Below are 18,814 nucleotides of genomic sequence, written 5' to 3'. Positions count from 1 at the left end.
TAAGGATTTTAAAAACTACCGAGCAATTATAAGTGGGTAAAATCCTAGGATGTGCTGTTGCAGGCCATTTAAAAGACCATTTTGCCTCTAATGGCCTATCTGAGGAATTCCAGTCTGGTTTTAGGGCCAATCACAGTACGGAGACGGCACTGGTCAGGGTGACTACTGATCTCCTAATCACAGCAGATCGTCATCTTTTAACACTAATGGTCCTTGTAGACCTCACGGCTGCTTTTGGCACACGGTCCATCATGACATTCTTTTGACTCTTCAGACTTGCTATTCTTTATGGTCGCCCATCACAAAAATCATAGAACGTGTTTAATAAGCTCCATGCTTAGTGTGGCACACTCAGACACACAACACAAAAGGTTGAGTCAACTTTTCTCCATTTTAATTGGCTTCAGGTGTGATTGCTATATTGCCAGCACCTGTTTCTTGCCACAGGTGAGTTCAAACGTGCATCATATACTTGAAATAAAATGATTTACCCACAATTTTGTCCAGCCCGGTTTTGGTGTTCTGTGTGAAATGATGCCAGCTTTGGCTTTTTTTTCTCTGTTTTTTTGTGTTGTTCCAATGTACATAAAGGAACTAAACGTGTGTACAGTATACAAAACATTTGAAATTGCAACAATTTTCTGGGAAAAATGGTGCATTTTCTGGGAAAATTCCAGAGGTGCCGATAATTTCGGCCATGACTATAGCTGAGTAGTAAAACTGGTGGCTGTGATTTCAGGGACCCGTGTTTGATTCCTGCTGCCATCGATGTCTCACAAAGTACGGGCAGGGGCACGGATGCAAAGGGTGCACTGCATGAGGGCAATAAATAACCTCACAGTCATTTGCTTGTGCTTTCAATGAGTTGTCCACCCACTTGATCGCACAAATCTTCAAAGGGGTCCCCAGGCCCCACTCTAGATTATGGCAGTTTAAATGACATCACTCTGAGGTACTATGCTACGCAGCAAAAAAAAAATATTCTTACATACGCACCACAAAACAGCTTGTTTCTCCCCTGAGGACATGAAGTGACCAACAGAGGATCCTCACCTTGAGTGAATTGCACACAAGTGACATGAATGTGAACAAAAAGCACAAGTGGATGAAGGTTTCCCGTATTTAACAAACCTGCTTTATTGACATTTTGTATTACATCCTGCTGCAAATAAAGTAGAGAAAATGAACTTGTGAAGAATCTGTCTTTGTGACTGTGCACCAATGGCCGCACACTAGTGCTCCATAGGCTCATCGGGTTTATCAGCAGGAGGAGCATCAGGAGGCTGTGGGGCCTGCGAGACAGAAAGGAGAAAAGAGGACAAGATAAATACAAGTCAAAAATGACGGAATATTATTTGTGCTTTAATTAAAAGAAGTCTGTCAAGGAAACATTACGAAGACAACGGGATTCTTGACTTGTTCGTCATCAGCAATGGTTTTGAGGGTCATTTCCAGGGTTTACACACTTTAGCTGGTTGCCCTTCAAATCTGTTTCCTCCACTAATAATAAAATTATAAACTTAACACTCAATGAACCAACTCTTAGGACCACAATAGCTTCCTCCTGCTATCAAAACAGCCTCAATTCTTTATGGCATGGATTCCACAAGAGGTTACAAACATTCCTTTGAGATTCTGGCCCATGTTGACATGACCGTATCAAGAATTTTCCTCAGACTGTCAACTGCACATTCATCTCCCATTCTATCACATCCAAAAGGTGTCCTATTGGATTCAGATACGCTGACTGGCAAGGCCATTAAAGTACAATGACCTCATTGTCATGTTCAGAAAACCTTTGCTTTGTGATTTAGTGCACTATTATGCTGGAAGTAGCCTTTAGAAGATAACTAAATTGTGCCCATGAAGGGATGTACGTGGTCACCAATAACGGTCATGTATGTGTTATTTGGCCAGAGACTCCAGTCATCACTGCTAATTAACGGCAACTTAAGGTAATCGACCTGAATAATCTCAAAGCAGCCTTAGTTGGACACTCATTCATTTACCTTTTTCTGAGGTCTCTCCTCCAGGCCTTCAAGGAATGGCGAAACATCATCATCATCATAGACAGTAAACTCCAAGTCTTTGCCAACAATTCCAATAGAAACATTCTGGAGAAAATGAAACGAGTCAACCATGAAAAGGCAGTTTAAGAACAATTCAAATCCTCAGTGGACACAAAACCAACACACAGACTTCCGCTAAGGCAGGGGGGTCTCTAACCTTTTATCCCCCCTGAGAGTTACTTTTACAAAATGAAAATGGCCGAGAGCTACTCATGTTTTCTTATGTTTATTCTCATAGCTTATGTCAACCCAAACAAACTGAATAAGCTTGTTTTGCCTGAAAATTACAAAATGTTGGTGTCCACAACTCACATTTTGCATTAAAACATCACAAAGATATATTGAGTTCACCTGCAAGTACATTTTGTATGTCTGTATGCATTCACACTATTGAATTAAAACCTGAATGCTGTCAAAACCAAACAATGCAATTCCAAATCCACAGATGTGACTTCTTCATTTGTCACTGTGTCACTTTGTTCACAGGTCCAGTTGCATGGGTGATGTGCTTTTTTAGTTAGTCAGATGACTCAACAAGACCGGCAGGTGTCTGGTGGAGTGGAGCCACTTTGGTTTACTGTTATGGAGTCATTTAAATGTCCGTCTGGCAGTCTTGTTCTGAACTTTGATTTCATGACATTCACGTCAGAATCACAGAGGTATGGAGACCCAAACAAAGCAGACATTTTCAGAGCTGCTTGGTGAAGACTCTTCTAGTTATCTGGCTCTACTAAGCTCCTGAAATGCTGAGAATGCTGTTGTGACTTTAACTGCACATTATTTTGAAGGTTTACCAATATATAAAATCCAATATCTGTCTGTCTGTCTGCTTTTCACGAGAAACCTACTTAACGGATTTAGATCTGTTTTTTTCTATAATTTGCTTGAACATTCTGGTTGATTTTGTAGCTTCTCTCATTTCGCTATGTATCATAGTTCGCTTGCGGTACCGATTTATTAGCGCAAATCTGAGAAACACACAGCGGGGCGAGGGGAGGGTCCTTCCACACTCACTCGCCAACTTCGGGGCGTGTACCTTAACTCTGCTTAACAAGCGAACGAGATAACAATTGAATTCAACTTTGTTTGATATTTAAAATAAAGTGTTACTTAGGTCTTGATGAGTTTGAGTCTAGATATTCTCTTAAGTGTCTGCCACAGTGAAAAGAGAGATTGCAATTCAGATTGTGGATCGTGATTTTGTGTTAAAAGGATCGTGATATGATTTATTGGAAATATCGGCCACCCCTAATTTGACTAATCAAGTTTTAAATTTATGTAGGATTCATTATCCCTTTGGCGAGCTACTTGGAAAGAGGTAGCAACCTACCAGCAGCTCACGAGCAGTGTGTTGGAGACCCCTGCTCTAAGGATTGTATCTTAAATTGAATGTGCGTCCAGTAGTTGTGCGTGATAGAACAGTATTAATGATAATACTGCTATAATTTCAAAAATGCTAAGATTTTGTAAAATCACGATATTATGACTAAAGCATGTTGGACAAACAAAGTATGCATGTATGTGCCGCTTAATATCCAGGATGCGTTCTGTGAAATAGGCTGTTGTGCAAAAAACGTATTAAATACAGTACTTAGTAAAGCTATACGGAATACTGTAATGTACCTGATGATTAACTACAGAGATATAATGCTACAATGCTATAGAGAGGCGCAATATGTGGGATTGGGTGCTACTGATATGAGTCAAAGCATATGCTGTTATACGGTAAACTTTTTATTTGCAAATAAATTTGCTACTCTATACATATAAAATCCTAAGCCTAAAAGTGCAATGGTCACATTTTAAATCGGGCTTATTTTAAAACTTTCATATTTATATATATATATATATATATATATATATATATATATATATTTGGTATCATTCTTTTCAGAATTGATCGAACTTTAATGTGGTGTTGATAGATTTTCAGATTCTTATTCTGTTTTTAAATTATAAACTTAACAACACCAAGAACTCACATCCCGCGAGACGAGACTTTGTACCAAGAGATTCAACCATGCCCGAGGCTGGAAATAAAAGAAAGAGTAGGACAGCTGTTGTGCAGGCTTTTAATTGTTCAAAGTGCCGCGCGAGATGCAGATCATACAGCACAGCAGCACTCCAGCAGCTGATTGAGCAAAGAGGAGGTAAAAAAAAAAAATAAACTGTATTTGTTTCCCATTGTATCACCATTTAAGAGGGGGTTTTGGAGGAGCAACCGCATCTCCTTGGGGGGCGTTCAGCTCCCATCTTCACAACACGAGCAGCAGAGACGCAGAGAGGACAGCGAGCGAGCGGGGGGGAACCCCCTAGTGTTAATATAAAGGCAGACAGTACAGTGGAGTACTGGCTGTGCAATCACTTTGTACACGTGTTGCGTGTGGAATGCTGATGCCATTGCTACGTCCAGTTACGTCTGCCACTTTCTAATCTCTGATCAGGATTTCTGAACTCTATTATAAACCTATGGTCTCACGGACAATATGGGACGCATATTTGGAGACCTATTATAAAAGTAGATTTCTGTCTGGCGGTAACACTCTGTTGGGCGTATTTAGTGTTAACGTTTGCATGCCAATAGATGGGGCGTACGTGCAGCAATAAAATGCACTGCATTTTCTATTCCAGCAGATGGTGCATAATAAACAATAGCACTCAAGTTCAGAATCCTATAGAAAATGTTATATACTAGTAGATTAGGCAAGTGAGAAACTGACACTACCTTATTAAAGGGAAATTTAAATAGATAAAAGTAGGAAATAAAAAAAAAAGAATGACAAATGTAGTATGGATCTCAAATTTTTAGTGTGATCTGCCCTTATCAATGTTCCAAAATAAGATATAAATAAATTGTGTCAATAAATAATAATTCCACAAACAGCAATAACTACCAGGGGACCAGAGTTTTAGACCCCCATAAAGTTAGGCGAAAAACTAAACCCCATTGGAGCCCACTATCAGCCTTTTGTACTTCCTATTATTTTTATGTTCATAAGAATTAATCGTAAAAGCTTTAAAATCGGTTTTTTTTTTGGGTCCAGAGCCTTCTAACTAACTGCTGGTACAACAAAAACCCCCACATGTGTCACAGCATTCAACTCAACTTGTTCAATTGCAAACTTCAGGCGCTAAACTTTGTGGCCTGGAAACAGGAAAGGTTTTCTTCTGCTGGCTCTACCACAAAGGTCATATTTGTTGAGGTGTCGCTGCACAGTAGAGAACAGTGGACCACCACTCCAGAGTCTACTAAATCTTCATGAATGTCTTTTGCAGTCAAACAGGGGTTTTTATTTTCCTTTTTATAAATCTAATATGAGCGGCTCTTTCAGAAGGATTTCTTGGTCTTCCAGACCTCAACTTGACCACCTCTTAATAACTTTACGAACTGTGGAAACAGCGACCTGAAAATGCTTTGCTATCTTCTTGTTTCCTTCTGCTTTGTGAGCTTCAATTCTTTTTATTTTTCAGAGTGCTAGGCAGATGCTGATTGTTAGAACAAGGCTTGGGGAGTCTCTGAATTTATACAGCTTTGCAATTAGCATCACCTGGGGTTACCTAATGAGGACTGTGAACAAGCTAATGAACTTGGGAAACGTTATGAGACCTCAAATACTGTATATTGGGGTGCCCAAACATTTGCATGGTGCTCCTTTCTTTTTTGTTTTCTACAATTGTACAGTGAAAGAAACAATACACTAATCTTGAACAAAATGCTGAAAATACATTAGTCATCTTTAACTCTATGCCTTATAGTGATCAGTTCATCTTCTACTCACTGAAATATTCACAGTAATAAACATTTTAAGCAATAGGGCCCAAACCTTTGCATATCAGTGCATACTGTATGTATAGTTTTATGTTTGCAACACTAAAAATTAAACAGTGGGTAAGGTTGGAGAGGTGAACCAAAACAGGAGGTTTGTATCTCTGTACATACTTATCACTTCCCATACAGAACTTGTGTGTGTGGTGTGTGGTGTGGGGATCACTAATCTTAGTCTACAGCATACACAGTCATCTCACATTTAGAACATCAGAACACTCCAGACGAGAACAGGCCATTCAGCCCACCAAAGCTCGCCAGTCCTATCCACTTATTTCTTTCAAAAAAACATCAAGTTGAGTTTTGAAAGTCCCTAAAGTCTTACTGTCTACCACACTACTTGGTCGTTTATTCTAAGTGTCTATCGTTCTTTGTGTAAAGAAAAACTTCCTAGTGTTTGTGTGAAATTTACCCTTCACAAGTTTCCAAATGTGTCCCTGTGTTCTTGATGAACTCATTTTATAATAACGGTCTCGATCCACTGGACTAATTCCCTTCATAACAACAGTCTCGATCCACTGGACTAATTCCCTTCATAATAACAGCCTCGATCCACTGGACTAATTCCCTCAATAATAGTGATCCACTGGACTAATCCCCTTCATAATAACAGTCTCGATCCACTGGACTAATTCCCTTCATAATAACAGTCTTGTTCCACTGGACTAATTCCCTTCATAATAACAGCCTCGATCCACTGGACTAATTTCCTTCATAATAACAGTCTCGATCCACTGGACTAATTCCCTTCATATGGCAATGAACAAGGCAATGATAGCCCATTCTGCATTGACCTCAAAGAAAGGCTGTTTGCACACTGGGGCTAAAGATAGCACAACTGTACACAAATATGTTACCGGAAGGCAAAGTTTAGCCCATCTGGACCAATCTCGAGTGTTGCTGTTATGAAGCTGAACTTTGTGGTTGTAGTGGTGTACTCTCAGATGGCTCAAAGAGGAACTGTGCCACCTCAGGGTATTTTTCAACTCACACATGACCTCTCTGGATACTAATAGATCTGCACTGTTTAATACACATCAGTTAGCTTAACAACAAAATCAACTAACCATGCTCTGGTCCAAACCACATGCCGTCATAAAGCAAGACATGACTGCCATCAACAAAGACCTCAGCGTTAATGTTTGCAGTGCACCATGCAATCCATATGCCTCTGCTAAATACCTTTTGGTATGGAATTTTTAAAAGCATTATTAATGCATGTGATGCGCCATCTATTGGAATGACAAATGCAATGCATTTTATTGCTAAAAATTTTTGTGATGCTCCATCTTTTGGAATGACATAGACATAGCAACTGGAATGGAAACGCAGACAGATACACAGACACTTAATCTTTTATTAAGGTCAATTGGCTAGCTCAGTCCATGGTCTAGCACTTAAATCTCTGTGAAGAAGGGTTATTTAATTGAAATGAATTACCAAGGGCAGAGGACATGGACACCCTTCTGCACAGTGCCTAGCAGGCCCTCTCTGGAAGGTCCTGGTATTACACATGTGAAAGGCACCAGTAAGATTTTAAAGGGGAAAAGAAAATGAACAGCCTATGTCACACATTTGAAATTTGTTAGTCAAATTTCAGAAGTCATACATCAGACATTGTCTCATTAACATCTTCTCATTGTTTGAAACTAACCTTCCTTGCTGATGATTACCCAAATTTATTTTCATAACAGATGCCCTGAAAGCTGCATATAATTTTAAGAACATGTCCTTATCTAAGGTCTGTCTTTGAGACTTGTCAATAGTCATAGAAAATGCAGTTTTCACAGAAGACTGAAAGATAACCCTGTATCAGAAGGTGACAACTCAGTTGTGTGTATCAACACGTAATCATCACTTGCATGTCATAATTTACACGCTACTTCTTAACTCTCGCTTCCACTGCGCGCTTCTTCGTCGGTTACATCTGTTCTCCTTGTACACTATGCTACAGCTTCTCTTTCTTCTCTTGCCTTTCACTGTTCAGATGATTCATTTTCTCAAGCTTGGCACACTTTCTCTGCAATACTTTTTTGTATATTTTTATTCAAGACTGACATCATCGATTATATACGCTCTACGACTCAGTTGCATTGCTGATGTAATGAACAACACACATGGGCTGGCATCCCGGGTGGGATTAGTCTTATTTCCTTAACTGACTGGCAGGCCAATACAACAAAACAAAGAGACCAGGGGAGACTCCATATCAAGGCTGTATGCTCCCCCAACCCACTAGATAACAGCATCCCTAGGCTTCAGTACCCATCTGGACACTCACAGGAAATGCTGGGAATTGTAGTCCAGTGGGGGGCAGCCCTGTTAGGGTCTGTGGGTGCCGCCAGTGGGTGTTCTAGGAACTTCCATATGACCCAAAAGTGCTTCCAGTGGGCAATGCCCTAGCATCGGAAGTACTCCCGGATCTTCAATAAAAATAACTGCACTGCCTCCTCCAGGTGAATCGGAGCCAGGACAGGAGATGGGCAACACCTGCCTGGGAGGAGTAGCTGCAGAGCGAGGAAGAGTGCTTGTAATTGCAGTGCGGGTGTATTTCTTTAAAATATAAACCTTTGTTTTGAACCCGGGACTTGTCTGTGCATTCGTGTTTGCATGCTTCCTTTAACTGCAGCAAAACTGGTTTCACGTGGAAGCAAGCATCCTTTAACTGCAGCTCCCCGTACAGACAGAAATCAGCTTACATTAATGTTAAGTCATATTTGTAAAGTTACCGTGGGTTGCAATTGTGCATTAGTTTATACAGAATACTAAAGTGGTGTCAGACAGAGTACACGTAACCAATCAGATACCTTTATGGTAAGATTTTGTTCAGCTGGTAGGGTTTCCCTTAAAGCGCGCAGTCCATGCTTAACCAGATCATTCAAATCACCTAGAAAATAAATATATTTCTTATAAATAAACATACAAAACACAATTACACCAAATCCCTTCTCTATCCCCAGGCTTACAGTCCGAAAAAGCATCCATGTGTCTTTCCAGGTAAGTGCGGGCTGACTGAGACCTTGCGCCGATTGACATCGCTTTACAGTCAAAGTAGTTGGCTGAAGGGCAGGTTTGGAAAATGTGAGGCCCCATGTCCTGTTAGGAAAGAAAAAAATAACATAAAAAAAAAATATTAACTGCTAGTTTAGCATTGTCTGTAGTCCAGTTATGACAAAGACATTTACAAAGTTAAGGCTATGGCTGCTTAATTGCTTTATAAACCTCAATCTCACAGCATTCATAACAATATAAGGAACCACAACCCCTTGCAGATTTTTACTGTGCTCGTCAAGTTAATCACTTCAGACTCTCGGCTAATTCCAGACATACACGGTGCAATTTAAAAAAAAAAAATTGTGGTCAAATGACTACCCCACTGATTGATAGTCGCCAGTCATAGTAGTGCTCAAACTGTATGAGTGGGGTCAGCCCATTTGGTATGCCACGTTGTGGGTGCTCATGCTATACGAGTACATGGGCCTGATGGAGTTTTACCCACTGAGGTGCAGACAATTCCGTCTACATATTTTACAGAGGGAGGTATGAAGTTTATGTAAGTTACTGATGTGTGTTTTAATTTCAGGTTCTCCCAATGCACATTTCCCAAGATCCTTTTGTCATTTGGCCATTTAGTTGTATGTGTGTTACGATTAAAAACGTGAAACAGCAATACCTAATGTGCACTGGGCACAATCAATTTCAGGAAATTTTGATAAGGATATTAAAAAATATTGACTTGTTGGACTGTTCATACTATAAGACAGCTGACTGAAATTTCTGACATGACAGGAATTCTTCTGATATTTACGACAGCGTGATCGTCAGATGTAATCACTCATAATAAGGTGAAATTCGGGTCAACTTCAAAAACACTCAGCAAATACAAATCAGGCTTAACCCTTTGGTCTGAGTGCAATTGTTCTGGATCCACTGGTGGGACCAAGGAATAATGCAAAATTTAAAAGAAAACTGATTTATTAACTCACTGCTATGATTACATTTCAGTGTTTTGCATTAAAATGAAATACTATACACCCAAATACTACATTGTAATATTTTTCTCTCTTCCTCGAAGGAGGCCAAAGATTCTCTCAAAAACGTGCCTCTCCAGCTGTCTTCAATTGTGTACAATTTGATGGACAGACTATTATCGACTAAATGACAGGGCTGTTTCAGCTTTCAAATGACACTACGTTCCACTTACTATAGTTCCAAAAAAACGTAATTTTACTTTTGTTAAGATGTTTTTAATCTTGCAACTACTGGTGTTGCAAACCAGAATGCACAGTATAATTTCTTTACCAACTATATATATTCTGACAGAGTTAAGATCTGCCCTTCCAAGTGATAAGTAGGCCATGAGTTTTCAATAATGGATATTTATGCTATGGATCCTTGTTTAAAAAAAATAAAAACAGGAGAAAAATGACGCTGTTTTTGTACTACTAGAAAACAGTAAAAAATTAAGATATATTACTTGTACCAGCTCCCATATCGCATGCACTTCAGAACAGGTCATCCACCTAAAGGTAAGTACGTACGGGCCTGGCCAGTACTTGAATTGGAGACCATGTAGGAAAAAGCTGGAGTTGCTGCCGCAAGAGATGCTGGTGAGACCAGCAGGGGGGCCGCTTACCCTCTGGTCCAAATGTGGATCCCAATGTCCCAGTGCAGTGATGGGGACACTGGGCTGTACAAATGGCATCCTTCATAAACAGTTGGGTGTATCCCGATATCCAGTCTAAACTACCCTCAACGGCCTGATCATTCTAGCTCCTAATTGGCTGTCTTCCTCTCACCACTTCACCACCTGACAACTAATGTGTGGTGAGTTTACTGGTGCAGAAATAGTTGCCATCATATTTTCCAGGTGGATGCTGCACAGTAGTGGTGGTTGAAGTGGCTCCACTCTCACTGAAGTGCTTTGAATAGTGAGAATTGCATTACATCAAGGTAAGAATTATTATTATTGTGAGAAAAGCGTTGTATACATGTAAATTATTATTATTATTAGATATTTCATAATAATTTTGTTCTGGGTGTCACTGACTCATTCACTTCTATAGTGTTTATAGGCTTATTCTAACACATATGGAAATAAGAATAATGTTCAAGGTGCATTTTTGGCAAAAACTGAAGAATTAGTTAGAAAAATCAGTAATATAACATCATGGCCAACAATACTGGCACCCCTGCAGTTCTCGCAGAAAATGCACCACTTCTCCCAGAAAACTGTTGCCATTACAAATGCTTTGTTTATTTCTTTTGTTTGGACTAGAACAACAACAACAAAAAAAAAAAAAAACAAGAGGAAAAGAAAGAAGTCATATCTGATCTCATTCCATTCCTAGACAAAATTAATGGCACCCTCAACTTAATACTTGGTAGCACACCCTTTGGAAACAATAATCAAAATCAACTGCCTCCTGTAACCATGAATGAGTTTCTTGCACCTTTCTGCTGGGATTTTGGACCACTCTTCTTCTTGTGACAGCTGCTCCAGGTCTCTCAGATTTGAAGGGTGACTTCTCTCAACTGCTGTTTTTGAGATCTCACCACAGGTGCTTAGATCTGGACTCATTGATGGCCACTTCGGAACTCCCCAGGCCTTTGTCTTAAACCATTTCTGGGTCATTGTCCTGCTGGAAGACCCATGACGTCTTTCAGACATCACCCAGCTTTCTGACATCAGATATCATGATGCCATGCAGAGTCATGACATCCAATGCCAGAAGCAGCAAAGCAAGCCCAAAATACCTGTGAACCTCCTCCATGTTTGACCGTGTTCTTTATTTTGAAGGTCTCTTTTTGCTTTCTGTAAAATAGTTCAATGATGTGCTTTAACAAAAACCTCCATTTTGGTTTCATTTGTCCACAGGATGCTCTCTCAAAAGGATGTTAGCTTCTTCAGACAAGTTTTGGCACACTCCAGTCTGTTTTTTTTTTTAAATCTACAACATTGGGGACGTTCTGTGTCTCCTAAAACAGTATCCCATTTCATTCATTCCAGTCCGAGCTCTGGCATGGCTACTCAAGGACGCTGCCAAAGGGTCACTGTCCTGTTGGAAAGTGAACCTTCAGCCCAGAGTGCTCTGGAGCAGGTTTTCTTTAAGGACATCTCTGTACTCTGCTCCATATAGCTCTCCCTTGACCCTAACTAGTCTCCCAGTCCCTGATGATACCACCAGCATGCTTCACCCGTGGAATGGTATTGTACAGGTGATAAGTGGCACCTGGTTTCTTTCATTCATGATGTTAAGCATGATTTTGACATACCAGAGAATCAGAGAGTCTTTTAGGCGTCTTTAAGTAAACTTCCCTGTTTTCTACTGAGGAGAGGTTACTGTCTGGTGATTGTGCAATAAAGTCCAGATTAGTGAAGAGCTGCAGTGATGGTTGTCCTCCTAGAGGTTTCTCCCATCTTCACATGGGTTCTCTGGAGCCATCCCCTAGAATAAGCCATTGGGTTCTTGGTCACCTCTCTTACCAAGGTCTTTCTCCCAACAAATTTCTCAGCTGGGCAGTGAGGCCACCTCTAAGTAGGAGTCATGGTTGTTCCAAACATCTTTCATTTCGCAATTCTTGAGGTCACTGTGCTCCTGGGAACACTGAAAGCTTTGGAAATGGTTGGATCCCCTTTCCCTGATCTATACTTTTGATCGCGGAGACCTACAGAGTACCCTTGGACTTCATGTTTTTGGCCTGACGTGTTGCATGAATTGAGGGACAGGTACACACATGTACCTTCCTAAATGATGCCCTATCAATTCAGTTTGCCACAGGTGGAGTCCACTCAAGTTTTAGACACATCAAGAAGAATTCAAGCCAACAGGATGCAGCTGAGCACAATGTGGTGTGCCACAGCAAAAGGTCTGAATACTTAAATGAGAGATTTCAGTATTTAATTGTTAATAAATTTGCAAACCTTTATGAAAACATGTTTTCACTTTGTCATTATGGGTTACTGAGTGTAGACTGATAAGGGAAAAAATGGCAAATTTATCCATCTAAAATTAAATCCACAACATAATAAAGTCAGGCGAATGCACTGTATGCTTTTAGGGTAAAAGTATGTTTTCTAACGTTGGAATGTCATTCTGAGATGGCCGAGGGCTGCCATAATTAAACCCAATGCTATTAATATCCCTTAATGTAAACTGTTTACTTGACTCTTAATGTTTATTTTTTTTTTACATTTCCAAGGCAAATCAATTTTGAAGGCAATCTTTACACAGCTAGCAAAACAAAGTGCAGTGTGTGTATATATTATGGATAAGATAAAGTGGGAGAAGAGCAAAAGGAATACAGTTAATAACAAAAACCCAAACATTCTGACAAAAGCCAGTACAGCACAAAGAATTTGTCAAAGAACTTACGTCATAGCCTGCTATCAGTAGTCCCACCCCATATGGCCGTCTGCCATAGCGCTGTGTTGGAATCTGGGTTTCTTAGAGACACAGTTAAGGAGAAACCTTCCATTAATACACAAGAGAAATTTGCACAAATACAAAGAATCACCATGGTGTTAATATTTTCAGATAAAATTAATCACAAAGCGATTAGGAAATTATACCGTGGAAATGGCTTTTCAAGCTTCCAACTCAGTTCAGAGACCAGCAGCCATCCACCTGAAGCTAAGCATGTTCAGGCCCAGCCGTTACTTGGATGGGAGACCAACCAGAAAAATCTTAGTTTGCTTCTGGAAGAGGTGTTGGTGAGGTCAGCAGGGGGCACTTACCCTGGGATCTGAATGTGGAGCTCAATGCCCCAGAGTGCAATGATGAAGGGGGTTGGCACTGTGCTGTAAATATGGCTCCATTCTTTGGATGGGATGTAAAACTAAGGCCCTGACTATCTGGGGTCAATAAAGATCTCTTGGCATCTTTCAAAAAACAGTAGAGTGTATCCCAAAGTCCTGGCTAAACTGCCCATCACGGCCTGGTCCTTACTGGCCTCCTAATCATCCCCTGTCTCTAACTGGCTCTCTCTCTTACCCCTTACACACCTAATAGCTTAATAGAGTGAGCATACTTGCACAATAATGGCTGCCGTCGCATCATCCAACCAGGCGCTACACATTGGTGGTGGTTGAAGTGGTTCCTCTTTGTCTAAGTGCTCTGAGTAGTCAGAAAGGTGCTATGTAAATGTAATTATTATTATTATTACCATCACTCTTTTGCCTACATATTCACTGCCTCTTCTCATCACATGTCTATAACATTTCAATGTACTTTTCTGTACTTACTTATAGATCTCTCCCACTTTTGCCGTACCCCTTATCTCTTATTCTGTCATTCTTTATTCAACTCCTGATTCTCATTTTTGGCAGATCTAACTTCTTCTCCTTTACTGCCTATGTCTCAGCTCCATACATCATTGCTGGCCTTACCACTTTCTTAAAAATCTCACCTTTAACCTTCACCTTAATTCTTTGACCACATGACTGTACCAACACTGCTTTAATATTTAATTTAAATGGAGAGTTTAAATTAAAGTTTGCCATAACAATCTTTGCTCAGTCACTTCTCTCACACACTGTACCTACAAAACCTGATTTACCAGGGACACCCTTAAGTTCTGCTGTGTGTAGGTACACATTAGTGAAGTTCATGTCAGCATAAAGATGTCTCCTTCCTGCAGCCGAATGCTTTACAAACTGCAGCACCAAGTACACAATACCGTCAAAAGTTTGTGGACACCAGACCATCACACCTATATATGCTTGTTGGACATCCCATTCCAAAACCATGGGCACCAATATAGAGTCCCCCACCAAAAGAGGCAGTCTCCAATCTTCTTTTCACAGGTTTTCATAGTGTGTTTGTGGAGATTTGTACCCATTCAGCCACATGAGCATTTGTGAGGTCAGTTACTAATGATGGATGAGAAGACCTGGCTTGTAATTGCAGTTCCAATTCCATCCTAAACTTGTTCAATAGGGCTGACGGTCAAGGCTTTGTGCAGGCCACTCAGGTTTCTCTGTCGTTACTCACCTGGCCTAATGAGACAGCCATGCTGGTACAAAAAATAACCTGTCCTAAACTGGAAGTGCAGAATTGTCTCAAATGTCTTTGTATGCTGTACCTTAAGCAGAATTCTTCACTAGAATCAAGGACCCCCCCACCACCAAACTTTAATAAAGTAGATACTACACAGTCCATCGGCCAAACCCAGACAGAGGATAACAAAGCGTGATTCATCACTCCATATTTACACTGCTCCAAAGTCCAATGGCGGGAAGCACTGCATACAGTGATCTTAGGCTTAGCCATGGAATTCCATTTCATGAAGCTCATGACACACAGTTCTTGCACTGGTATTATTTTTGGAGGCAGTCTGGAATTCCACTATGAGTGACGCCACAGATAGGCCATTTTTTATGAACTTCAGCACTCGGCTGCTCTGCAAGTTTGCGTGGCCAAGCTCATGTTGCTCCTCAACACTTCCGCTTCACAATAGCGGCTCTTACAGTTCACCGGGCCATGTTTGTGGGGTGGAGCAGAAATTTCATAGACTGACTTGTGGTAAAGGTGACATGACAGTGCCACATTGAAAGTCACTGAGCTCTTCAGTACAACCCATCCTACTGCCAGTGTTTGTCAATGGAAATGATTTGATGCACCTGTTAATAATGAAACGCCAGAACTCAGTCATTTGGAGGGGTGTCCACATGCATACAGTGCATCAAGTGCAACTCTGTCACCAAATACTGCCAATTATCCTTTCATTCTCCATGAGAACTTTATGACTAGCAGTACATCTTTATGATTTTTGCTTCCGTGGGATTTTCAGATATACACCCTGTCATCTGTGAATCATCTCTAAAGAGAAGCCCTGCCACATTACATTTTGATTGATGCAACAGAGCACAACTGTCTTTCTAATTGCCCTCTTGTACCAAACCTTCATAAATTACAACAGTCTCAAACACAGCCACCAGGCTCTTGGGTTGGACAAGATGTCACTGCTTACTTCATACAGACATCATGTGCCAAGGCCTAGAAAGAAGTACTATTTTCTCCTGTCTGCAGAATGATTTCCTGATGCTAATCTTACAAACACTCAAATCATGCAATAACCAGACCCACAATGTTGGACTGTGACCACATTTATAGGATCCTTGTTGTCCTGTGTACAGAGTCCAGTGAAACACAACCTTGCATGCATTAAATTAAGCCCAACATGCCACAACTCTCCAGCTCCATCATTAGTGACTACAACTACCTTGCTTCCTGAAAAACCTCAGTTGTCATTAACAGAATGCTGCTGATTAATCGCTGTTAATGTGTGGGATTAACATGTTAAACATTTCTGCGATTAAAGTTAACACAACCCCTAATTGCATTTGTTTAATTGCATTCTTTTTTACTGCACAAAGCTCTTAATGAAACAGTGTCAAATGAATCCAAGTCTATTACTAGTGCTTGATTTCTTCCTGTGTTGCTTCTTGAGAATGGTCACACACACACCTGCAGAGTCACCACTTGTCCCTTATAATACAGGATTGTAGAGTATTAGAGCATAAAAAACAATGGTGTACCGTATTGAATAAGTAAGGGACACAATTTGACCCGTATTTCCAAATACATCGTTTCACATATACACTAGCTCTTCAAAGTGCACAGAATAACATGAAAATAATTAAAATCAAACCAGTTAAACAAGAGGAGTGAATAATTTAATTTTTGTGCTTTGTAACCTTTGTAAACAGACAAGCACTCTTTGCCATTATGCTGTGCTCACATCAAGCAGTATAGCGAATTACCGGAACCCTGCAACTGAAACATACAGTAAGTTATAGGGCTAAGTGAGGGAAAGAATGTCAGTGGGTCGGCCCTGTACCTGGCGATGAAGACGTTTGCCATGGAGCTTTTTCAATCACCCATGGAGTGATATCTGACCTGAAACAGCATGGTGCAGATGCTAGCCAAGTCTGCCAACAGCAGTTGGCTCAGAATGGAGTCACTTGATTCCTTATGCCTCACTCAGACATCCCCCAAAGCAGACACGCATGTTGTTAATTAATTGTATGCTACTTCTGTAGCCTAAGTTATATTTTGACATTAGAATATATTACACTGGAACCAATGAGGCAATAATCACTGCAAAGTAATCCGGCTAATATTTCCATCAATTTGGGATGAAGCTTAAGATAGTTAAGACTTCTTATATATAAACGTCTACATGTGGAAATGTGTGTGTGTGTCTGTCTGGCCCGGAAGTGAGAGGTGGAGTCGGGGTAAGGTCTCCACTTCCAAGGAAACAAACTCGCTTAGCCTTTAATGCACAAGTGAGGGGAACACATCGGCGAAACGGTACCCCTTTTACTTTCCCCTGCCGCTAGTACACAAGCGAAGCGAGCAGGTCGGCAAAACAAAACCTCCGAAGAAAGACAAAGTCACTGTTTTGTCTTGGTAGAGCAATATTTTACTCTACTTTTCCCTTTTGTATTATTAATTTGTCAGAATGCCTCAAATCTCACAGACTTACAACTGTTTCTAAGGTATTGTACCATATAACTTCTCCCCTCCTTCCCTTCTACATCTATAACTTCAGGAAATTAGGTGTAGTAAAAGACAAGCAGGAGTTAAGTTACAATTTAAACAATGTATTATTGATAATATTCATAAATAATAACAATATTCGAAGTACATTTGAATTTTGGCAACCATACAACCTGATAAATGCTGATGTGTAGTTTCAGGCAGCACACAGACTTGTAGTTATTTAAAATGTCTCTAGTTAAGGCATAATTGGTGGCCAGCTTTCTTCAGAGCAGGCCGCATTGCCCGTCTCAATATGGCTGCCGAGCTGTGCTCTTCATTGTGTCATCCTTTTCAGTTCATGGTGTGAGATGGTCAGTCATCAGTTTGGTAAGAAAGAGTGAGGGAGTGAGCAAATTTATAGGTTTTCTGTCCAACCCCTAGAGCCAACAGGATGTCATGGTACTTAAAGGCTTCTGATACAAGCCAGTTCCAAACAGCCATACTTCAGACCAATGGGGGAATAGAACACCTCCATACCTGCCCCCAAAACCATATGGCAGTTAGGCAGCCTGGCTTTCCTGCGTGGGGTTGAGAGAGAGACTTCAGCAGAGAAACACTTGCCAAACTATCTATCTATCTATCTATCTATCTAACTAACTAGTTAGAGGCACTTCCCCCAAATCCTGTCGTAAAATTAAAAGAGACTCAGTCCTGGTGGTTGTAAACATGAATGCTTCTCACTAATATTACATTGCTTTGCCTAAGTTACAAATAAAGACATAAAAAATATTTATCAACTTATATGCAAAATCTCACATCACTACAGTTGCTTAGCTGATAAAGCACAAGCGAGGCGAGCATGTCGGCAAAACGAAACCTCCTAGAAAAGAGTTACCCAGAGTAGTTCCTTTCAATTACCTGACATCTCTACATTTCAATTTTTTTTTGATGATTTCAATAGTTTCTAGGGCCCCAGGTTTTTTACAGCACAGGCTTACACAGCTAGTATTTTCTAATTCATTAGCCATTCCCTGCGGCTTCGCGAGGAGGGCCCTGCCCAGCTCTCTACTCCTGATGTTACTCTTCAACCTCCCCTCGGCCCGCGAAGAAGCTTTTTCTTAGTCTATTCTTTGCTATATGAAAACCTAATCTACACACACTTTCAGTCTAATTAATGACTTCTCACATCCAGGTTATGATGGTGGAATTGACTCGTTTGGATCACACAGTTAAGCACAACCTCAACTCTCACAGTGCTGACTGTGCACACAAGAATTTGTATCAGAATTTGAGGTTTGTTTTATAATATTTAATTATTTCTGTAATTGTTGCTGCTTTTGGTATGCTGTCTTGTAACACATCACTTCAAGCCGTACATTTTGGTTTTGCTAAATATTACAGCAATCCTTCAAGGTGGCGGAGGGTCGTTGTTT

At 40.4% G+C, this 18,814-nt stretch overlaps 1 protein-coding gene across 1 annotated transcript in view; it reads right to left on the bottom strand.

The window, feature by feature from the left end:
- Window positions 1-1,106: 1,106 nt before the first annotated feature.
- The window catches only part of psma1 (proteasome 20S subunit alpha 1), a 57,951-nt gene continuing 40,243 nt past the window's right edge, over window positions 1,107-18,814 (bottom strand). The window contains exons 6-10 of the mRNA XM_039738864.1: window positions 13,272-13,342; window positions 8,862-8,991; window positions 8,703-8,782; window positions 2,010-2,114; window positions 1,107-1,292 (exon numbers count right to left, since the gene is read on the bottom strand). Of these exons, the coding sequence (XP_039594798.1) occupies window positions 1,233-1,292; window positions 2,010-2,114; window positions 8,703-8,782; window positions 8,862-8,991; window positions 13,272-13,342 (446 nt within the window). The 3' untranslated portion in view covers window positions 1,107-1,232. The remainder of the gene's footprint in view (window positions 1,293-2,009; window positions 2,115-8,702; window positions 8,783-8,861; window positions 8,992-13,271; window positions 13,343-18,814) is intronic.

Source organism: Polypterus senegalus, chromosome 1 (assembly GCF_016835505.1).
Source record: "Polypterus senegalus isolate Bchr_013 chromosome 1, ASM1683550v1, whole genome shotgun sequence".
NCBI lineage: Eukaryota > Metazoa > Chordata > Cladistia > Polypteriformes > Polypteridae > Polypterus > Polypterus senegalus.
This window is presented reverse-complemented; position numbering and strand designations above follow the sequence as displayed.